Source organism: Lipophrys pholis (genome assembly GCF_963383615.2).
Source record: "Lipophrys pholis genome assembly, chromosome: 20".
Taxonomy (NCBI): Eukaryota; Metazoa; Chordata; class Actinopteri; order Blenniiformes; family Blenniidae; genus Lipophrys; species Lipophrys pholis.
This window is the reverse complement of record NC_137648.1, coordinates 16,855,726-16,879,350: the sequence shown is the minus strand read 5'-3', so window position 1 is coordinate 16,879,350 and position 23,625 is coordinate 16,855,726. Positions and strand designations below refer to the sequence as shown.

The following is a 23,625-nucleotide window of genomic DNA, read 5'->3' as shown; positions in this document are numbered from 1 at the left end:
GTCAGCAATGTTTGTACTCCATGATACAATACACAGAAAAATTCATTATGGTTGCTAAATATTGTAGAAAGCACATCATACTTAGTACCATCTAAATGAAATACTTACTGTGTCTATTTGCATATTATCAGTTTGATTAAATCCCTCAGTATTTCAGGCCCTGTTGAATACTTCTGTTGGACAGTGATGACAGTGATGCAAATGTTTTAGCTGTTGATTATTGCTTGATTATTTGAGAATGAACGCTCTATTTTATAGATAACTTTGTTCCAAGGGATATGCTGTACAGTTAAAAATAACACAAAAAAATAAATAAATACATTAAAAAAATTAACTGACAATAGCCCTCCTTACATAATAAATGATGATAATAAAAAAAACACTTGCATAATTTACAATTCGTCTCATTCAGACATGTATATCAGTTGTTTCTGGCCCTTTCTTTTTGGAGCCCACACAGACTTCGTCTCCGAAATCCTTCGAACGCCCTCTTAATAAATTGCTAAAACAGTACAATGATGCCAAATGCAGGTGTCCTCATCTACTCTCAGGAAAATACCAAAGTAGGAATTTTCAAGTCCCAGCACTGAGCAGTTTCCCCAGGTCTGCTTTAGACTGTAGAAATTGTCTTCTTCTGATTTTCTTTCACTTTTGCAGATCTAATTTTTGACCACGTTTGAGCAGGTAAAGCCTCAGGGCCTCCTGATGAACGGATGCAGATGATGACTTTATGAAGATGAGTACATGTAACATGGTATGATTAGGTTGCCTTTTGTTTACATCCAGAACACCAGGACTGCCTCCATCAAGCGGTCCATGAGCGACTTGGTGAGCTGCTGCGAGTCCTGAAGGCCATTATCAACAAACACCAGAGCCTCAACTCGGTGGACATCCTCAGCACAGCTGGAACTGTCATCGCCACGGTCAAAGGTGAGCTGAGCTGACCGGCTCTCCCTAAAACGTACACACACATAACTCTCAGATTTCCTTTAAAACATACCAGCTACTCCTCCAGTCTCCCTTTGGTCTGTTATATGTCTCTTCTTATCTAATCCTCCCTTGACAGTCTCCTCTCTTGCACCTTTTGGAGCTATTACTATGGACTGTCTCTTACACTGTCTTCCCAAGTCTTGAAAACAGTTTTTGTTTTTTTTGGTTTTTTTACTTCCCAGCGAAGTTTTCTGAAGAGTTTTATTTGAGCTTCAAAGTAGTGCAGTGCTTCAGAAGTCACTCAAGTGCTTAAAATGCACCAGCATGGGTTTCAAACCCCATACAGAGAGGAAGAAAGTATTATTTGGGAGTCAGATACGTGATACTTCAAGATGCCGAGAGAAACGGGTGTCCTTTGTGCTTTGTGTGCCTGTCCAGAGGGAACTACGCTGGGGAATCTTATTCAGTCTCTCATTCTTTGAGATTATGATCTGGCATGCAGGTCAATTCTTAACTTGGCCGCCACACAAGAATCCCCCGAGTATACCTCGTCTCAATTTGCATTGCAAAGAGGGGCATGGAGGGGCTGCATACCTTTTTGAAAAGCGTTCACTTCATGAGGAATGGTGACATGATAGAGTGAGAAAGGCCCGAGGAGTCTCTGCACATGAATATACCTCACCTTCACTGAAATATTTGGAAGGAGTTCACACAGAGTTGGGTGTGGGCATGTATGTGTGTGCCATAAACAATTATTAAGTGCTTGGATGTGCCACTTGTCATGCAGTGACTTGATTATTTTTGTGACACTGAAACACCTTGTTTCACAATGGAGACACGATATGTATGAACTGAATGTTTTTGAGCAAGACTTGGGCCGAGCAATGATATAGGTTTTGGAAACCTTATCAAATAGCTTCTTAATGACATTAGTTTTATTAGTATGGTTGCAAAGAGTGTATGAGTGGAATTCATTTAACTCTTAACTGATTAAAGGCCAACATGGACAGTAATTGTGTTTCATTCAGTCTGTTAATCATCAGGTGCTGTGCTATAACATCTTCTTTGCCACTAGGTGGCCAGAATTGCTCACTTGTTTGACCTCCAGTGAGTGACAGTATATCAGATGAGCACTTTCACCATTTCTATCAATGCCAAACCTGAAATGTGTCAATGTTTACATTCCTGATGCTAGTACTTCTTTATTAACCCTTTTTTTAAAAAATTTAAAAATATCACATATCACCTTGCTTGCACTCTGGCTTCTCGCCAAAACAAAAGCAAATAGCCGTCCAAAACTACATCATGTGATACTTAATATTAGGTTCACTTGCTGCAGCTTCATATTACCCCCCCCCCCCCCCCCCCTTGTTGGATACCCTTGCTTCTCCATTCCCCCCTTTACTGTGAAGCACTTCGCTCTGGTGAGTGTTTCAAGCGTGTTGTGCCTTTCCAGTGAAACAATACCATTTTTTCCTGATGATGTAACTTCCGCATTTGGACTACTGGTTGGGGCCTGAGCGAGTACTGGCATTGTATTCCAACAAGCCTCAGGATGTCCTGTTGGGGGGTAGGGGCTGGACAGAAGAGGAGGAGATGTAACCACACAAGAGTTGTGTGTTTTGAATGGTGCTGGCTGAAGTAGTTTCTTAGGGGCTCCTAAGGCCCAGGAACGTCAGACCTTCTCAAGGTATCTTTTTGGTAACGTAATCGTAACAGCTCCTGCATCACGGCAAAAAAGATAAAAACGTTTTTTTTACATTGGATTTATTTTATTTTTATTTTACTGGGCTGAGCAGCCGAAGACATGGAGCTTTGTTGGTGTTACGTTCAAGGGAGTAGGGTGGAATAATTGTGTTTCGCAGTTAGCCGCAACGGCGTGGTCATCATGACCTGTTTCTTTTTAAGAGATGAAGAAAAACTTGTTTTGAGGTATGTAGTTTGAACTTTTGACACTTGTATTTTTCTTTGACAATTTTGTGCAAAAGAAAAGTTGGAGGCAAACTGTGACAGTTCTGCAATTTAGAGGGTTTGGTAGGTGGCTACTTTGACATTGTTATCATATAACACAACTTTGTCTTTTCCAGGATACATTAAAGAAACTTTAGACTTTCACCAACCTCACATCAGTCGATTGAAACCAAATTTAGAAATTGTTGGATGAGCTTGGAAGCTGGTTTTCAATTTCAAATGTCCGCTCTGCAAGTCTTTGAACTCTAGAAATCTCCATTGTTCTTATGGAAAGGAAAGCTGAAGGAAATCATGGAGGCAGCAGAGCGGCCAGTGACATCACTGATTTATTGCTCAGTGTTCAGTTTTGAGCATCTTTCTACTAGATTATTTTCTCTCTGCTCAGTCAGGACAGGAAGTTTATTGTGAAGACTGATTACAGACGTATTTACGTGGCTGTTTTTTCCCCATTCTGTCCTCAGTCATCACTTTGTTTAGACTTGCAGCAGGAAACTACTGCCCGACCAGATTACAGCCAAATATACACACTTGCGCTTTGCTTATCTTCGCTGATTTAACATGGAGTTGTTTTTGGATGCCTCTGAGGGGCTTTTGGGTTTGAGAAAGTCGGCACGTTTGAGCTGCCAAGCGATCAGATCCCGAGGTCTCTGTGTTATTTGAGGAACATACAAGTGACTAAGACACTTCATCATCCTCATCATCATCATCATCATCCTCATCCTCATCATACACAGGATGATGAATCATACCTTTGTGCTGATTCCCCAAACACAGGATGCCTTCAGCATGTAGGGGTAAGGCTTGCTACCAAAACTTGACTGTAATCACTCATCAATATTTGACAGGAGTGAACTTTAAGGAGGTGAACGAAGAGAACAAACAGAAGCTTTTCGGAGAGATCTACACTGCTATCGACACATTGGCGTTCACTTTTGGCAATGTGTAAGTATGATGTCATGTCTGTAAATTTTATCCGCTTTAGTCCTATTTCACTTTGTGTTTTTTCCACTGCAATAAATTGCTGATAGCCTGACCTGTACATTATTCCTAATCAAGGTTTTTCAACTACTTCCTTTTGAGCACATTTCTGTAACGGGGCCAGACTTTTTGAGAATTGCTCTTTTTAAACAGTCAATGCAATCAGAACAGTTTTTTTAAGTTGCACTTCACCACAAAAACTTTAAAGTCAGTGATATGGTATGTGAAAGTAGATGAGAAACAGAGTGCAACATATACATCGCAATTGTATGATTATATGTTTTTAAAAGACATTCAATTCCAGCATTAATCAGTCTTCTCAAAATTGTAATCACCCCAAAAATACTGTAAAACTAAACGCATTATCAGGTGAATATATCAAATTGTTATATTTGTATTTATTTATTTTCTTGAAATTGCCACCAGAATTAGGTCTTTCTCAATAAACTAATTCCATAATTCTCAAGGATCTTCGTGGCAGAAATGATCTGTTACACTGTAGTAAGGATGGAAATTTTGTTTCCTTCAAAATGATCAAAGTTGTCTGTTCCTGCTCTGAAATAAGATCAAAGATGGGAAACAGTAATATCATCAGTATTACTCATTTGGTAGAGTGACTCATTTGCAAATCATGTTTTAATGGTCATGAAGAAGATATTAGTTGCATTAGTGGCACCTAAAAATATCATAGGTTTATCATGAATGTCAAAGCTTAATGGACTTTTTAGCACAGGTTGCTTTTATGAAAACACATAACGACACTTTTTACTTTTCTAATATTCCCAATCTTTATACTCATTTCTCTATTGTTCCTCAGAGTGTCTGACTTCCTTATGGGAGATGTAGAGAATGGATCCGTGTTGGGGCTCCCCCTGACTAAGAGAACCAGGGTAAGAAAAGTGCTATATTTATCTGTATTTGTTCTGTAGTCATGTCGTGTTCATATGGACAGTTTAGTTATTTAGTTAAAATGTAGTAACATTTTGTTACCTTCCTGAACGATAGTTCTTGTTGAACTTAGATGTTATGCTATCTTTACATTTTAAGCCATGAACTTATCATTAAATCATTCACCATTTAATCACTGGCAGGATTCGAAGGTTCGAAGTTGAGGGGTGAAGCAAGTACTTGCAGGTTGACACACGTTGCTCACAGGGACTCTTCCCATGATGGATGAATGCCATGTATTGCTGTTTCCCTGCTGCTGGTTTTATAACTGCACGGAGGAGGAAACAGTGCTCCTGATAAGACTCTTTTTAAGCATGTTAGCACAGTGGATTGTGCTACATCACCAGGAATTATACCCACTATTCTACCATTGTGTATATTCAAAATAAACAAAAAAAACACATTTGTTTGTTTTTTAGTCTTTTGAGAATCTCTCTGTGGAATCTGGAGGGTCCGGTCCTGAGAAAGATGATTCACCAGGTAAGATGAAAGTTACAGTTACTGTGGTCTGATGTGGCCGTATGAAAACAATGAAACTGAGAGCTGATCTTCACGGAATATAGATAATTTAGACATAAATCAGCTTTAGATCCGAACAACTGTTGTGGGTTGTTATATTGCTTTGTCTCTCGGGTAACATGAGGTGTTTTCCAGACCCTCACCATGGATTAATGCATGTAGTGAGACCGCTGTCAGCCTCCCTTACCTTCAAAAGGAATTAGCCCATATCGCGATCATCCAAGGTCAGCGTGGGCTTTTCGTGCTGACTCATTGACAGATGTTGCTTGCAAAGCTGAGGCTTGTTGGAGGAGGGTGGGTGGGGGGGTTGAATGCTGGTGGTCGTCTTTAAGCCCACCCTTTACAAGCTCTCCCGGGGGGGGATTCCTTTTGGTTGTCACAGGGCCGTCTCCACCGGTTCGGGTCGAAGAGGTTGACAAGACATTGCAGCGGCAGGACAGCGGCGTGGAATCAGCACTGCTCTACGCCAAGGCATGGTCCAAATACACCAAAGAGCTTCTGGCGTGGGTGGAGAAGCGTCTCAGTACAGGTGAGTGAGAAACTGGATTAATAGCGACATTTCTGAAGAGGTATGGAGGAAGCTGCTAATTAGCACCCGACAGTCGTGCGTCAACACCCACACATCAGGAGCCTGACTAGCAGCTGATTTTATATTCTATAGGTATTAATGACTATGGGAAGGTTTTTACAACGATTGGATTTGAACATAAATGTGAGGATTATTTGAAGGGTCAGTTTCCTGAGAGATCGAGTTGAACTGGACTGAAAACAATGAGGCCTTATCCGGGCTCAAGGTTGAGTTTAGAGTGTGAGAACGTTTGTTTGTTGGACTGGTTAATGAATGGTTTCAGTCTAATACTGTGAACATGCAGTCGAGCTGTACAGTATGTTCATTATCAGCCTTCCCGTTTAACACCTCCTCTTTTGTTTAACTCTGCATTTGCTCAACTTTTCCCATTTATTATGAACAGTAATTCCTACAAATCTACTTGCAGTTTTTGTTTCATTTATTTATTCTGTGTTTCCAGATGTTGAATGTGCGAAGAGTTACGCCAAAATGGCCGAAACAGCCAAGACGCTTGCAAGTCAACAGGTGAGGACATTTCGCTTCTTTTTTTTTTCTTCTTTTTTTTTTTTTTTTAAAGTGGCATTGTCATTATTTTCTGCTGAGTCATAGAGCAGGCCTTTCCCTGGGAGGTGCCAGAGAGCAGCATGAAAAATCTGGAGACCTGGGTTATGATCACAATGTGGAGATTTCCATCTTCCCACACTTTTAAAACTCCTGTTATAGACTGTAAGACTTTCTCCCTCCTCATTCAAGGAATTCATGCCTTTCCGAGAGATCTACATGACTGCTTTCAAGAATGACATTGAATACAGCCAGCTGGTACTCCACACCGCAGCAGTTCTCCAAAGCAACAAATTCATGCAGGTACTTAATCAAAGCGGCTGCTGCATTTCTGAAATGGGACTTTGTCTGGAGATTTATAATGGAAACAACAGGTCTTTCTGACTATGTGTGTGTGCGTGTTGCATGTTTTTTTTTTTTTCTTCCAGCCTCTCCTGGCAAGAAAGAACGAGTTGGACAAACTACGAAAAGAGGTCAAGGACCAGTGGCAGAGGGAACTAAAGAAAATGGTGAGTCGACAGTGGTGACGGTTGCACTTTGAAGAGGGCCACACAGAAATGCAACTCCAAAGAAAGGACAACTCAAAAGATTCACTGACCTGAGGGGGCTCGGTCCAAGAATGTTTTTCAAGTGCCTAAACCCAATATATACCCGCAAACAAATGCTTTGTTTGGTCATGAAGTCATGCGGCTCTCTGGGACACTCTTACTGCAGAACAAACATCATTTATTAAACCGTGAGCTGCGACAGTGGTTGGAACACAAGAACTATAAGTCATTTTTTATGTTAAAAAGCTCCAGACTCTCTGTGAAAACTCAGTAATAAAAAGTCACAGGATTAAGAAAGGAATGATGAGGAATAACTGTAAATATTATATAGAATTATTATTATTTGGCAATTACCATTATTATGTGTGAGATGCTTTCAATTTTTAACTGGTCTGCCTGTGTTACATTCATGCCAGTTTTGAGAATAACTCCTTGTGTGTTTGTTTCCAGCATGAAGCGGACAGCGCTCTGAAGAAGGCCCGGCTGCTTCAGACCCAGCGGCAGGAGGAGTATGAGAAGGCCAAGGTATCCACCAGCCGTCTGGAGGAGGAGCAGATTGGAGGAGGGGGAGGAAGTACAGCAGCCGCCAAGCTAGAGAAGCGACGCAGGCTGGAGGAGGAGGCCCTGCAGAAGGTATATTCTCCAGTTATAGTCCCTGTTTCTAAATCCTGAACTGATCTCTGCAGATCTCTGTACCTAGTAGCAAAAGCAAGAAAAGCTGAAAATTTCAATGATTCACGTGCTTCAATTTGCAGGCTGAGGAGGCCAGGGAGCACTGCAAAGCTTGTCAGGTAGATGTTGGCGTGAAGAGGCTTGATTTGGTGAACACAAAGAGTGAGATTATCACTCAGATCCGAGAAATGGTCTCCCAGTGCGACCTCACCCTCAAAGCGGTAAGTCATCTTGACTAGTTGAGGAGTAATATGCGTGGATGTCCTGGAACAGATGTACGGCATAATGTTGTTTGTATTTTATTTCAGGTGACAGTCAATTGGTTTCAGCTCCAGCAGGCCCAGGTTGTATCTCTACCCGTCAACCACCAGAGTCTGTGTGAAAACGCCAAGCTGTACGAGCCGGGCCAGCGCTACATTGACTTCGTCAGGAATTTGCCCACGGACGCGCCTCGTCTGGAGTCTCACTCATTTGATTCGGTCGTCACACAAAACGCAGGGTGAGGTGTTTCATACAATTAGACAATACAACAGACTGTCACCATGCTTTCACAGCTGTAGTTGTGCTAAACTAATCTTATCATTACATAAGCCTCACTAAAGTATTACTGTTAACCCATTTCTGCCATTTTTCACAAATGTATACATATAACCATGTTAATTGAGCCCTTTACAAACATGAGCTGCAATTATTTCACCATTTTATGCTTTCTTTTCCAGAAAATCTTAATTGAATGGCCAGTAACTGTAGTTGCCAGTGGACTTAAATGCGCAAAAGTACACAAAAATCAGTTTATAAAAAATTCTTTCATGACAGTCTGCAACATTTATACAATACAAACAGTAAAACAAAACCCCATCCACACGAAAATATAAAGCAAAGGCTTTGTCATGGTGAATAATCAAATTAGAACAGTACTAAATGGGATCTGGAGAAGATGCTAAAAGGCAGGATCCAAACTCAAAATGGAATATAACTTGTGATTTGATCACTGGAATAGAATAAAAAAACTTTGTTAACCCTAATTTGAAGTAAATGGGATAAAATATCAATAAATATTAAATGCATAAATAGAATACAATATTAAATAGAAAATATCACAATATACTAATATGACTGCATCTACCTATGTCAGCCCTTTTTGTATCCAATGTTCATTTTCTAGATGTTATTTTGAAATCTTTGCACCTACTGGCAATTTTAAAATTACCCATTCATCTCAAACTAACATCTTTAGACTGGTGAAGGAAACTAGAGTTGCCAAAGAATCGGGCATGCTCAGGGAGAAAATGCAAACTCCAATTCTTTTTAAAATACGTGAGCTGGAACTGGGACAGAGCGCTAACCCCCATACACTATGGATCTCATAGTTTTAATATCACTTAATTGTGTTAATTTGAATTTTTTGTATTATTTATTTTAATCACTTTTTCATATGTTGTATTGCGGACAATATTAGCAGCTTAGGTCAATCAGAGGTCTCTGTGAGAACACAAGTGATTATAGTAAAGAAGTTGTTTTAAATCTGATGTAATTAGGTCACTTTAATCATCTCTGGTACGATAGTGGTGCAGAGAAGGAGTTTGTGTTTGTTTTGAAAAACTTAAAAACAATTGGGTTGGTCAGTGCTTCCTGTGGAAGTCACTGCAGTCACGGGAGAGAGGAACTGAGGCGGTGGGCGCACCATCAACTCGCTTAAAACTCTTTGAACATTGTCAGCTGGTTTTAAAGTAAATACACGCTGTGCCTGGCACAGAAACGGAAACACAGCAGCCATTCTACATTTGGGCAGTATTTGTACCCAAAGTCTTAATAAGACCTAAGTTAAAAATAGTTTCCTTTTTGAGAGACTTTTGTTGACACAGGTTTGTGGTCACACGCACGCATACCAGACAAATGGAAATAAGAGAGTGCTTTGTTCTCACGTAGTTTTCTGCCTCTACCACCCACCCCCTCACTCTGATCCCTCTGATCAAAAGAGCTCAGCTTGGGAGAGAGGAAATGAAACTCAAGCGAACACACCCATGCTCACGTGTGCCCACAGCTTTGGCCCCCAAAAAACTTAAATATAGAGTACTGACCTACATATTGTATATTGTGAGATACCATAGTCTATTCTGGTTAACAATGGCTGACCCCTGTAGATCTGCTGCAACCTTTCCCACCTTAGTCATTGTTTTACTTCATCCAGGTTTTTACTTGTGCAGCAGGTTTAATTAGGCCATTTTCAGGGATTTTATCAGTGATGATTGTTTGGAAATACAATTGGTAGTTTTAATACTGCAGTTGAGGACGAATTACACCTGCTGATCTCTAAAATGGTCTGATTACTGTTAAAAACACAATTTGAACAAACAAAAACTGCTCATTTTTCCAAAGAGGTTGTGAAACACATGGTAAATGGATTTCACTCATATAGTGCTTTTCCATCGCTTGAGCAATCCCCAAACTGAAAAAACATTTGACCTTTCAGGTTATCTAGTGTAGTTTTGAAGAGTTCATCATTCTACTCATTACAAAGTTGTCAGTAAATATCACATACTCGACAAGCTTAAAGATAATCATACAATAATGCCTGGATTTGATAGAATACAAGTGCTTCACTATCAATATATTGTACCACACTGTAAGTTCCATGTCAACAAATCTCATTATGTGTTTTCTATTCTGTTGATTCCCACCTCAGGATGCCTTTCAACAAGCGCTCCCTCACTGGCAGCCATTCATCCCACAGTAACTTGTCACAGGCGTCCGTCACCTCGGAGCTCCTCGGCGGGGACGAAGTGGACGGTTCCCTCAATGTCCAACATGCGAAGGTTGCAGAGAGACGCTCCAACGGCAGCTCTGACATCCAAGGTATGCTGGTCTGCATCTAGCACAGTAGATGTTTTCTCTGCATACAGATTCAGAGAGACAGATGTTTACATTACACCTCCAGGCAAATTTAAAGTCATCAATTGAGCGTAATTGCATGTTTTTGGATTGTAACATGGAACTGGAGTATCTGTAGAAAGCACATGCATGCACAAGGACAGCATGCACGTCTCCAGTTGATCTTGAATTAACGTGCCAACCACTATTTCTCCATGTATCATTCAATGCTGTGCTTCTCTGTTCTGCAGCTCTTCGGAATCAGGCCGCATTTCGTCCCTGGGCCTCGACCACTCAGGGTGGAGGCATGTGCAGCGACTCGGAAAGTGCTGGAGGGAGCAGCGAGTCCCGGTCAATGGACTCGCCCACTGCAAGCCCAGGTAAGAACTTAACAGCCTTTTCCACTTAATCACTAGCTGTTTCTCTGAATGCCACATTTAATGACTTGTCTGGTTGTTGTTGTTGTTGTTGTTGTTGTTGTAGTTGTTGTTGTTGTTGTTGTTGTTGTTGTTGTTGTTGTTGTTGTTGTTGTTGTTGAACAACTCATAATTGCACCTTAATTACACTTTGGTTCTCATGTAAATAAAAACGCATATCTTGGGAGAGTCAACCAACTGGGCTTCCTTTTAAAAACACCTCTCATGTACCCATCTTGCTGATAAATCACTATCACTGATAAATCCACAACAAGTTACGAGGCTTTCCTCAGCAGCGACTGTCTCTTACTTGCCCCTGGGGAGAGAACACGGTTTCCAGTGAACTTGGTGTTCACCCAACTTTGTTGGCATGTTATCTTTGAATCAAGAGCCTTAGCAACCAGTGACAGTGGTGCCTCTTTGTTTAACATTGTGCAACTCTGTTTCTCTTCAACGTACACAAACACATTAAATTGTTGCTTTAGTTGAAGTTGGGTTTCTGTCTGCACTTTCCCTGTTGCTGTGAAACGATGCATTTGTGTGGTAGTTAAACAATACTGCACCGTAGTTTAGTCTGTATTTCTGTATTGGGTATGGTCATGCTGACATGTCATTGTGTTTGTAATATATTCCTACAAAAATCTATTGGGGTTGAATTGTCTCTGTTTGATGCTCAGACAGAGTCGGATTTCTCTTCTAAATGCTTGGATTTGCTTGCAGTATATCTCTATACAGATGCCACACAATAGATTAAGTAAAAAAACAAAAAACTGTTAAACCCATAAGAACACCACATGTTCCCCCTGCTGCCCTTTTCAATTACTATACATACTTCACAAAAAACTATTTCTACCCCTAAACAACAGGTAGATACAGTAGATACTTTCCCAATATTACATCTTGTTATGTCCAATTTGAAGTAGGATAGTAAGATCACAACCGTCCTTTGCAGTTCAGGAGGATAGAAAATGGTATCATGTCATTTCCAGCTGCTCTGAAATATCTCATTTCTTTATTGGCTATTGTTGCTCACTTATCATGGAAGTGAATCACCAGCGGAATCTCCATCATTTTTCAGCAGCAGGAAGTAAATAACACCTTTTCTCTCAAGCCATCAGAAAGGTGCTCAGTTGTTATTCTGCAGGTTTCTGTCAAGGGACAGAATGAAACTGAAAGCAGCTCGTTTTGAGTGGTGAGGTTTGGATTTATGGGTGTGTCCTCCCTCACTCAGGAGACTTCAAAAGGAGATTACCCAGAACCCCCTCCACTGGGACCATGTCATCTGCTGATGACCTGGATGAGAGAGAGCCTCCCTCGCCTTCTGATAATGGTGAGTCAAACAGAATTGTGCTACCAAAACTACAATACCTATCTTTGAGTGTTTCACACTCTTGTATTTTTGCTGCATATCTTCTTTAAACTTTTACATTTAGTATAGCAAATGTCTGTAATTTGCTGTTTTCTTCGCTGCCCTTGAATGGCCCCGATTCCCAGTAAGATTTCAGCGTGTTCTTGACAGCACAGGACAACAATTTCTGCTAATGATGGCCATCTACTCTTCTCTGCAGGTTTAAGTGAGATGATAATAGAGACGGCCAGTTCCCCAGGGCCTTTTAGAAACACCCAGATGTCCAAGGCAGCTCTGACCCACAAGCTGAGAAAGCTTCGAGCACCTTCCAAATGCCGTGAATGCGACAGCCTGGTGGTGTTTCACGGAGCTGAATGTGAAGAGGTAACCCCGGATTCCTTTCTTTCTCTTGCCTTTTTCTTAAATTATTTAGATCTGAAATCACACAGTGCAACCCAACCGTGACACTCGGTTTGGATCTCTGGTGAATGCTGTCAGGGTGCTACCAGTTCAAGATGAAGATTTCCAAAGATGCACAACAGCGTCTTTATCAGCAAAAATCAAACAAAAACAAAAGTTGGGTGGAAAAAACCCAGAAAAACACGTCTTAGCCTGGTCAAAACGCTTGAATAAAGGGAAAAGTTTAAACTGGCCACAAGCTCTCCTCAGAGACCGAATTCACCAACTGGTCTCAGTCGGGGAATGGGCAGTGGAAACTAAAGGCCTTTTGTTCATCTTCTGAGTAGCGCTTTCCATCATCCCTGTGCACCGTGACCCCTCCTCCCTTCCACTGTTGACTTACGATCAAGTTTCTGTCCATATTTATTAGATACACTGAACCAAACAATAATAACATAGTTGCTGGGGCGAAGAAAAGGTTGCGAGAGGTTACACAATACTTGAAAATGTATTGATGTGATAATGACATGTGAATGCTGCAGACTGAAATGATTCATTGACGCTCGTTCAAGAGGTTTAATTATAAAGCTTTCCTTTCTGAGGATTTTATCCTGAGGTTGCAGCTTCTTTAGTAATTCATATGTTTGTACACAATGTGAAATCTTAACTCTTCCTATGTGAATAAGACATCACCGTTTATAAGTGTTAATGTATTTGCAGTGTTCGCTGGCTTGTCATAAGAAGTGCCTGGAAACTCTGGCTATCCAGTGTGGGCATAAAAAGCTACAGGGGAGGCTTCATCTGTTTGGTATCGAGTTCACACAGGCAGCCAGGAACAGTCAGGACGGCATCCCCTTCATCATACGGAAGTGCACATCAGAAATTGAGAACCGAGCGCTCAACATCAAGGTATTTTCCAGTGAAACAGGAATATCCAGGGTGTGTTTTGTTGGGATGTTTGTATCTACCCCCCTATGGTCTATTTATCTACATTGCAGTGATGAACGCCATTTCACCAACAGACTAATTTATATGCAACATAAACCATTATTGGAGGCGTCCTAATTAAAGATGGGGTCGTCTTGCACTGTAGCTTATTTCTTCTGTACATTGAATTGACTTCTTTAAAAGTTTTACTAAGATAAACATTAGTTTAGTTGCAATGCTTTTTTTAAGTGATTTTAAAGTGTTGTGTTGTTTTTGCCAGAAACACCCCACTCTCTGTTTATTGTTTTGTTTCTTTACAAATCCCACCCTCACTTTATGTAAGAGGAAAGACATAAATATGCAATTGTCACGAAACTGTTATAGACAGACTTGTTGTGGGTTTAATCAATGATGAACATTAGAATTAAATTATTTCAACTGATTGTTTGATTTTAGCCAATTAAATACTGTTTTTTATATGCAAATGAATATACTGCTATGCCATATATATATGGTTAGCCAAATCACATCTTTGCATCTTTGCCACATTTCACCATGGTAACAGGGAAAACTGCATCTTATTTTCCTGTGTTGAATGCATTTTGTTTTTGTGCTCTGAAGGGAATCTACCGTGTGAATGGTGCCAAGTCTCGAGTTGAGAAGCTGTGCCAGGCTTTTGAGAATGGCAAAGACCTGGTGGAGCTTTCTGATCTTTATCCCCACGACATTAGCAACGTTCTCAAACTTTACCTGAGACAGGTGAGCCACTTTAGAAACGGTTACATCAAAAAAATCTGGGTTAAAAGTAAACTCTGTGTAGTAAAATCTCTGCATTGGTGTTTGTTTGTCCTTTTTTATTTTTGGCATCTCATTCCCGCGCCTCTTATCTGATTTCTAATTCTGTACCGCTTGTGTGTTTATTTGCATATTTCAATTGTCTCTGTTTATAGTTAACTTCCTCACTTCATTTGTTTATTCAATGCTTTCCAGCTACCAGAGCCACTCATCCTGTTCCGCTACTATAATGAGTTTATTGGTTTGGCCAAAGAAAGCCAGAGTATCATTGTGGAGGAGCTGGAGGCCTTACGGCTCAGTCCCACTCCTGTGGGTTCGGCTCAGGTTAGCGTGGAGCTCAACCGCGTCCTGTTCAAGCTCAAGGATCTGCTCAAACATCTGCCTTCAGCCCATTACAAGACACTGCAGTTCCTTATAGAACATCTTCACAGGTAGAAAGGGCAGCACCGATCCATCAAATAATCCATCAAACACTCAAATGTACAAGTTTCATTAGATTAACAGTGATTTGAACCTACTCTTTCTCTCTTTAGGGTGACAGAGCAATCAGAAGAGAACAAAATGACTGCCAGCAATCTTGGCATCATCTTTGGCCCGACGCTAATCAAACCAAGGCAAACCGACGCTGAGGTTTCCCTCTCGTCTCTGGTAGATTACCCCTATCAGGCACTCATTGTGGAGCTCCTGATCAGACACTATGAGATGGTCTTTGAGACCCTCCTCAGTCCTCTCAGCAGCATTTCCCCAACAGAGGCTGGTCCCCGACTTACCCACCAGGAGAAAGAGCAGCGGCTGAGCAGGCACTCTAAGTCGCTGGGAGACATTAAGGAGGTGAGTAATGGAACATTGTAAAGATAAAATCTCATTTAACCCGGAAATTACAGATTGAGGTTTTATTTTCTGTGCATGTTGCCTGTCGTACCCATACAACAGAGCTCCAAGGTGTACAAGAGACATTCCTCTATCATTCCTTCTTCACACTTGTTGGCTGAGGTTCTGGAGACCATGCCAACCCTTGATGGAAGTGACTTTGAACCTGGTCAGTATCTGTCAGAAATAGACGGATGGGTGCTTTTTGAAATCGCTTCTTATGTTTTGCTGATATACAATCTTTTTTCAATCTGTCTGTTCAAAGGCGATGAAATAGACTCTGAGAAGTTCAATGGAGATCCGTCATCGAGTGTGCCCGAGATCCCGAAGCCGGTAACCAGGGTTCAGCTTCGGCGACCACGCACTAAACTGTCCTCCCGGCCAGCTAGCTTGCCAGCGGACAGGATAGCCAGCCGAGGCCACGTGGACGAGAACAACGCGCAGAACAGCACGGACCAGGACGACGGCAAAGGGGGCAGCTGTGACCAGACCATTGAGGAGGTGGACGAAACCGAAAACCCCAAATCGCGAGTGGGAACGCACTACCGGAGTACATTTATTGACACTCAGACATTACGCAGAACCTGGGATAAACAGTACAAGCACGACGTTTCCAGAAGCGTAAGAACTGTGGTCAGTTCAGCTACAGACAGTACAGCAGGGGACGCAAACAGCTTGTCAGCCTCTGTGCCGTCAGCCTTCTCCCTGGGGACTAAAGGGAGCAATATCAGCAGCATGTACCCCAACAGACCTTACACAGTCGCAGTGCGACCCAGCAGGACTTTAAGAAGGGAGGACAATGTATCTAAGTATGGCACAGTTGTAGCTGCGTTCAGAGCTCCCCGGACCCTCCAGCCCCCTCCAGGAACCTTCTACAAGCCCCCGTCAGGGAGCAAAGCAAAAGTGCTGCAGAACTGTGCATCAGCAAACAGCGCTGAGGAGGAAGATGAAGATGAGGACGAGGAGGAAGACGAGGAGGAGGAACTGGGGATTGAGATAGAGGTGTCTGTGGACGAGCCTCTCGAGGACATGGAGACGGAGCAGGCAGCCATGTCTCAGTCTCCCAGCTCGAGCCCTGAAGAACTGGGCCCAAACCAGGCCAAGCCGGTATACCAGAGACTGAGGTCGAGGCGGCTCCAGGAGGTCGAACACAGAGAGGCTCATTTTGTGTAATCCACTAAGAAACATGGCCCGTCGAAACAGTGGTTGAATGTGAGCAGCTTGTGCCAATTATTTTAGCGAAATTTTTAAAGCGAATGAGCAGATGTATGATTTCAGGCACTGTGTGTTGAACTGCTGTACCTCATGTTATTATTATAAATGTACCTATGATCCTCATGAGAGAAACAGGACGCACTTAAAATGCTGTATATTTTTTACTGTGATTCACAAGTTGCTCATTTATAAAAAAAAAAAAATCACTTGCTCTGTTCACTCTGGCACCTGTTCACAATATTTATGATTTCTTTTTTGAAACCGTGCAATTAAGTTTTGAATATTTTGTATAAAGTTGTTACACGTTCACTATCTATGTATGTTTATATACCAAAAAATAAAAAAGATTTTTTTTTGAATCCTTACAATAGTGTTTAGGGCCACAACAGTGAAAAGTGAAAAGTTATGCATTTACCTGGCGTCAGTAATCTTCCACAAATCTTGTCGGAGCTGTGTTGTACCTACTGTGAGTAAGAGTGTTTTAAACTGTTACCTGTAGGTGATAATTAATTGTTTTTCGATAACCTGTGTATAAAGCCGTACAATGGCCTTTGTTACATGTTGTACTGGGAGTTTGTTGGTCATGCTATGGAGCACCAGTTGCAAAGGGTATACATCCACTTGTTTTTATACTGTTGAACTTTGATGGTGTCATTTTGTCTGAAAAGCTTTTTAGAGATGCCGCACGATTCTTTCATGGCATAGTTCTGTCCTAATTTTAATATAACATTTTTTTAATTACTTAATAACCAAAGCTTCTTTTGTCTTTTTTGTTTTCGTCCAAATGAAATAAGTCTTTTCAATAACACAAATCTTACAGATTCTTTTTTGTTTGTTTGTCTGTAAGTAGCAGGACATGCATCATTTATTTATACGGTATCTGGTTTTGTTTTTGTTTTGGTTGGCAAAAATGTTCAAAAAAGTTCAGTGTAAGAAAACAGGTACACGAAAACAAGACACCCTTTTGTAACTTATTAAAATATATCAGACCAACTTTTCCAACAAGGGCCATGTGTTTTTATGCAACAAGTGTTTCTCGATGGTCTATTTCGATTGCGAGACGTTATGCAACATTGGTCACTTTTTTGGCAATGGCAGAGTTTACTTGTGTAATACAGTGAAGTGAAGGATTGCCAGCACACAGCTGGATTACCTGTGACAAGAAATTACAGGGTTGTTAAAGCTGTGATGAAACATTAAAATAACATGCCTTACTGGAGACAAGATTATACCAGTGGAGGGATTATACAGCATAATAAAGGCCAGGTGGTTAGGTCATGTAGGCCTCTGCAAATGGAAGAGAAGCGTTAGCAGTCTCCTGGCGTTCAGAAAGAAGATTAAATCAATCTGCTTAACTATTCACGAGGTCTGGAAACAAGCTGTGTTAGCAACCGCAGGGAGCAGTCCGAGGAATATGTAGCGTTATACTTTTAATTATTGAGAATCGAACCAAAGAGGACGTGATCTTCTGAGGTAGGCAGTGACTTTGCTTGGCTTTGCACTTTAAGTATCTCTAGGTAAAGAATTGTAAACTATTACACTTGTAACTGAACTACCATACTCTTGCATATCCACAATTAGGACGTCTAATATACATAATTAGATTTATTCTTACATTCTTACATTGATATTGACAAATTGTTTCACAAACGTGACACGTAAAGGCTGTGAGAAGGTCTGGACCTCTTACGCTGACCATGTGAGGTGTCTTGAGCTCATTAACCTTATTACAGAGCTATTGCTAGCTTTCCCACAGGACTCTCACCAGATGAATGGCTAGGCGCGTCCGTGATGGACGTACAAGTTCAGCTGCAACACTCAGCCCCACGAATGCACAGTGTCTTTAAAAGCCAGGATTGCATTTGTACAACAAAAGATAGGTTTCTTTGTCTCATGAGATCATCGTGGATCGGTTGAACGCAGGTCTGTTGGACGGAGATACCCCCTGAGGGGGTGAAAAGGAGGCGTCATGGGGGCAACACAACAGGTCAGACTCCTGCTGTGGAAGAACTGGACCATCCGCAGGAGGCAGAGGGTAAAATCCTCTCATTCATCAAATGCACTCTAGTTATCCTGAAAAGCTGCAGTTTTCTAAAGTACCTTTAGGTCTTCTCCTTTGTTAATGACAACAACTTATCAGTTTTAAAGGTTTTCCTCAATCCGTGCAATAGTTTTCATATTTTGGATTTCTTAAACTTGCTACTTTAAAATAATTTTTAAATGTTTCTGCTTAATCCAAAATTAGCAAGGTGGCATAATGTACAACTTGATCTAAAACTTAAGAATTCCTGGCAATAAAAAATGACATGAACCTTTAGAACTTCCTGGGTTTGTTTTTAGTAAAAGGTCAAAATAAGTTATGCAATCTACATTTAAGCAAGAGGGAGTGACAACAGAAATGTCTTTGTTCCTGTCTTCATTCAACAAAACCATTTTAACTGTGCTTCTGAAAAACTAAGAAACTCATAACAAATCCGATGTTCAATATATAAAACAAGACTTTAACCAGTTGTAGAGCTTTGGATCATTGGAATGTGTTAACATCTTGAGGCAACCGATCCACAACCCCAATGTATAGAAGACGCATGAGTTGATGGATCGTTATTTTGTAATGTCTCTGTTTCTCATGGTGGCATTATCTCACATTTTGACAGTTTCAGAGTACAATGTGGCGATACAGGTCAAATTAGAGCCTCTGTAAGTACAGTGTAGTGTTGCAGGATAATTGGCCTACTGCACAAAATGTTTCACAATTGTCAAGCTGGAGGCTCATGTCTTTAGTAGAACTCTACCCTCATCTTCATAGAAACCAAACATTTGAGGAACTCACTTGGAAAAAAGATTGACTTACTCTCAGAACCTTTGGGATTAACCCTTGTGAGGTCTTTTTTTGTATTTCTTTTCCCCCCCACCAGATACGTTTCGTCATGGAGCTCATGTGGCCTGTTACGCTGTTCATGATTCTGGTGTGGTTAAGAAGAGTAAACCCTCTTTACCGTCAACATGAATGTGAGCAAATAAAAGTAAATAAATATGTGTCAGACCTTTTTTTAAAAGCACATAACGCTGACCTTCTCATCCACCTCATAGGCCATTTTCCCAACAAGGCCATGCCCTCGGCTGGAGTCCTCCCCTGGATTCAGGGAATCTTCTGTAATGCCAACAACCCCTGTTTTCAATACCCCACCCGTGGCGAATCTCCTGGCCTGGTATCCAACTACAACAACTCCATGTGAGCATCACCCTGAGCCTGATCCTCTCAATCCAGAGCTGTTCAATTCCCATCAAAGGCTAGCTCTGTGATGGAGAGGCAGAATTACGTAACTGATAACCTGAAACTTTTTTTTTTAGTGTTAGAGCATCAGCATGTGCGCGGGCACACACACACACACACACACACACATTGTGTATATCCATATGGTGTTAACACTTGTTAAACTAGATAAAACACACATTCTGTCTTTGACCTCGCTCCTCAGACTGGCACGGCTCTATACAGATGCTCAAGATCTTCTTTTGCGTGACCCGGAGTTTCTGGAGCTCGGTCGCCTCTGGAAGGAACTTAATACTATGAGCAACTTCATGGACACTCTACGCACCCACCCTGAACAGGTGTCAGGTCAGTGCACTCGCCTTCCATCAACATCCTGTGCAAATATCGCCTATCGCAGCAAACCCAAGGTCAGTGAGGTTATTTCGGGTTTCTTCACACAGGATAATAATACTCGCAAGGACAAAACTACTTAACTTGATATGCTGTGAGGTATTTTGATCTTGAGCATGTATAATTCTGTCTATCCTGACAGATAAAGCAAAATGTGACAGTACGTCAAAAATTCAAGTCATGACCTTTTCATCAAAAATCATAAAAATCCACATCATCTCTCACATATTTTCCCATGAGTGTCTCTGGTTGTCTTTACAGTGTAACAGGATTATATCACATGGGTTTAAGGCAGGCCTGTAATGTAAGCTGCTTACTTTTGTCAATACCATGTTTGTTTGGTTGGAAAGCAATTCATGAGCTACTCATCCACACTCTTGTCCCCGTGAGATTACAAAAAAACAAAAAACAAAACAGTGATCCTATCTCAAGGGACACTGCTCCCTCCTCATGTATGCACGTACACATACATTGTATACACTGCACGTTTCCCCTGCGGTAAAATAAGCCTTTATGATGGGAGTGGAATGAAGCTGAGTGCATTTCAGCCTGTGAATGGTCATGTCTGTGCTGCTGACACTCCCGTGGACTAACGCGGCTAACAGAGATACAGATTCACATTCCATTCAAGTTCCCATGTGTCTCAGGAAGAAAAACTGAATCATGTTGAGAATTGAGTTATGTAACTCAGGAATTTGACTCATGACCAGTCTTATTAAACAGAAACTTGCTAAGACTGAGGGTCGAATTCTGAGTTTAACAGGTTTCATGATGAGTGCCCAAATCTAGCCTGCTAAATATTCCACTAATTCTGCCTTTTTTTGTCTTTTCTTTTTTTTTTCAAGTAGTCATCATTCACGATTATGTTTTCTGGAAAATTGGGCAATGCAATTTTTGTTAAATATGACATATTATCATGTAGCTGCTGACAGCTTGAATGTTTGTTTGCTTGTATGCTACCTAACATACCATTTGTTCGAATTCAACACCCATACAACTAAAATATAAATAATGTATTTTTTTGTGGATTACATTGTGGACTACTTTTACTTTCAGCGAATGTGCTGTTATTTTGGGCGAGCCTAATGTTTTCATTTCACTGGATATGTCTGTTTTTCACATTCTGTCTGGGGCATCTGCAGGATTTTGTATGTTGATTGAAATGTCCATTTTCTATTGTTTGTCATTGTCCTTGTATTTAAATTGATTTCTTCACTGTACTTTGTTGCATGTGATGTAAAATAGGCACACAGAAAAAAACAACAACTGAAGCCACTATTTGCATGATTGCATTTAGAAAAAAATCTATTTTCTCAAACAGAAGCGCTATTCACAGCCCCATGTCACTTTCTTTAATTGCCAAGGATAGCACACGGCAAGGCTGGATGCCCCACTTGCACATGCATGTAGTATTTGGCATAATGATGGAGAGTTGGTTTCGACTGACTGTGTATTGACTTGCCTTGCAATCTTTAACTGTGAGTGTGACTAAACCACAAATACAAATAGTTGAGAGAAATGTTGCCCTCCTCCTGTGCTGAGAGAAACCTCAGAACATTGTCTCCTTCTAGTTTTTATTTTAGTTTAAAGTTCTATGTGCTCAAAATGCCTGGTTTATATTATATACATGTAATAATCATCCATGAACTGCAGTTTTGGAGATGTTGTGGCCGAGACATTGAGCCATCAAACTGACTTGAATCCGCAGAGTTGTCCATTATATCCTTTCTAACGAATAACTTTGAGAATAAAATGTGTACTTGCTGTTTAATATATCTCACTCATCCTCACGTGCCATTTTAAAGCGATAAATCAGTGTTATTCACTCTACCTACTAATGTTAGGGCTGCTGAATGTTTCACTTGTTTTTTAGTTTTTTTTTCTAGAAAAGCACACAATGTTCAGAAGTATCGTTCCTTCTTTTTTATAAGCCTCTTAAATCAGTGCCACATTTCCACTTTGTTTCTTGTTCTTAGACTTTAAGTTGTTTGCGGTGCGCAAATCACGAGGCAAGTTCAGCAAAGGCAGATCTTGGTTAGTGTGCAAAACAACACTTTGCTGAGCAAGGCAAACTTTATTCATGCACAGACAGGAAATAATGGAATGGGGCAGAGGTGGAAAGAGGCTTCATCCTTTGTCGATATCCTGGGTTGTCACAGCTTGCCCAAATTATGTGACTAATAATCCACATTTTTCCAAAGTGTCCCCTTTATCTTCACACTAAAGGGTGTTTCATGTACAATTAGAGATCATTAAAAAAGAAAAAAAAAGAAAAAATCATATGACATCCCTGTTTCATACCTCCGTCCCTCTCTGCAGGCCGAGGAGTAAAGGTGGAGACGATTCTGAAGGATGATGAGACCCTGACGTCATTTCTGCTGAGAGACGTTCCTCTGACAGAGTCTGTGGTGTTTCATCTAGTTAATGCCCAAATCAGGCCTGAACAGGTACGCAGGCACATGCATAAACACACAATTAGATACACAAAGCCGAGGGTATGCAAAGTGGAATTTCAACAGTTTGATGTGCTGCAAGCTTTTGGCAGCTTATGAGTAGAACAATACAAATGCCACCAATTGAAGTCTGTTAAAGTATTGCATTTGCAATAAAGCAGGAATTTAATTTGAAAAAACAAAACCATATATATGCATGGTCTATATCGCGTTGACTTAATTAAATGATTTGAAACGTTTAATTCATTAAAAAAACATTCTAACGTAATTAACGTAGTTTTTTTACTTCCGTTTTTTTTTTTTTTTTTGTTTACTCCCTCACCGGCGCAGCATGTGCAGCTTCTATGGGTGCAGTACCATGACTATAGAGCAGCATAGTACCAAATGGAACAATATTAAGGCAGAAAGTTTCACTTTAAAAAGTTACCTGACGGCTGCTTGAGAAAGTGAAAGTCCTTAGCTTTACTTTGTAAAGCCGAATTTAACGCCCACAAAGGTAATTCTGCAGCAAAACAGCAGGTTGCCATGTTGGCTGATCAGCAGCCACCAAACTGCTAAAGCTGGAGGAAATATTTGCAGGTAAAATATAAATTTCTCCTTTTTCTCTCTTTCCCTGGCTCTCCTGTGTACTGTTTGTGTGCGTTCTCTCTCTCTCTATCTCTCTCTCTCTCTCTCTCTCTCTCTCTCTCTCTCTCTCTCTCTCAATGGGTGTTACTTTCTTTCTGTCTCCTGTGTGTGTGTGTGTGTGTGTGTGTGTGTGTGTGTGTGTGTGTGTGTGTGTGTGTGTGTGTGTGTGTGTGTGTGTGTGTGTGTGTGTGTGTGTGTGTGTGTGTGGATATTACATTATACTATTGCCACTTTGTTCATGTGATAACTTTACAACTTTGTTTCTTGAAATAAGACATATTTAAATTGTCAAAGTGGTGGACCTGCACTCTGACAAAACCCATACTTATGTTAGATGTTTATTAA

At 40.8% G+C, this 23,625-nt stretch overlaps 2 protein-coding genes across 3 annotated transcripts in view; both read left to right on the top strand.

The window, feature by feature from the left end:
• arhgap29a (Rho GTPase activating protein 29a) overlaps positions 1-17,093 on the top strand; it is a 33,904-nt gene extending 16,811 nt beyond the window's left edge. The window contains exons 3-23 of one of the 2 annotated variants that reach the window (XM_080489174.1): positions 787-930; positions 3,747-3,843; positions 4,697-4,769; positions 5,247-5,307; positions 5,729-5,875; positions 6,375-6,439; positions 6,668-6,778; positions 6,904-6,984; positions 7,474-7,656; positions 7,779-7,916; positions 8,004-8,194; positions 10,382-10,551; positions 10,818-10,946; positions 12,214-12,312; positions 12,551-12,714; positions 13,450-13,638; positions 14,278-14,415; positions 14,647-14,882; positions 14,985-15,282; positions 15,385-15,490; positions 15,587-17,093. In XM_080489174.1, coding sequence (XP_080345300.1) covers positions 787-930; positions 3,747-3,843; positions 4,697-4,769; positions 5,247-5,307; positions 5,729-5,875; positions 6,375-6,439; positions 6,668-6,778; positions 6,904-6,984; positions 7,474-7,656; positions 7,779-7,916; positions 8,004-8,194; positions 10,382-10,551; positions 10,818-10,946; positions 12,214-12,312; positions 12,551-12,714; positions 13,450-13,638; positions 14,278-14,415; positions 14,647-14,882; positions 14,985-15,282; positions 15,385-15,490; positions 15,587-16,494 — 3,728 coding nt within the window. In that variant the 3' untranslated portion in view covers positions 16,495-17,093. Of the gene's footprint in view, positions 1-786; positions 931-2,775; positions 2,863-3,746; positions 3,844-4,696; positions 4,770-5,246; positions 5,308-5,728; positions 5,876-6,374; positions 6,440-6,667; positions 6,779-6,903; positions 6,985-7,473; positions 7,657-7,778; positions 7,917-8,003; positions 8,195-10,381; positions 10,552-10,817; positions 10,947-12,213; positions 12,313-12,550; positions 12,715-13,449; positions 13,639-14,277; positions 14,416-14,646; positions 14,883-14,984; positions 15,283-15,384; positions 15,491-15,586 lie in introns of those variants that run through there. The other variant, XM_080489175.1, reaches the window with a different exon arrangement.
• Positions 17,094-17,929: 836 nt separating this feature from the next.
• The window catches only part of abca4a (ATP-binding cassette, sub-family A (ABC1), member 4a), a 34,793-nt gene continuing 29,097 nt past the window's right edge, over positions 17,930-23,625 (top strand). Inside the window, exons 1-6 of the mRNA XM_080489462.1 lie at positions 17,930-18,009; positions 18,460-18,571; positions 19,452-19,545; positions 19,627-19,768; positions 20,016-20,155; positions 22,520-22,647. Coding sequence (XP_080345588.1) covers positions 18,506-18,571; positions 19,452-19,545; positions 19,627-19,768; positions 20,016-20,155; positions 22,520-22,647 — 570 coding nt within the window. The 5' untranslated portion in view covers positions 17,930-18,009; positions 18,460-18,505. The remainder of the gene's footprint in view (positions 18,010-18,459; positions 18,572-19,451; positions 19,546-19,626; positions 19,769-20,015; positions 20,156-22,519; positions 22,648-23,625) is intronic.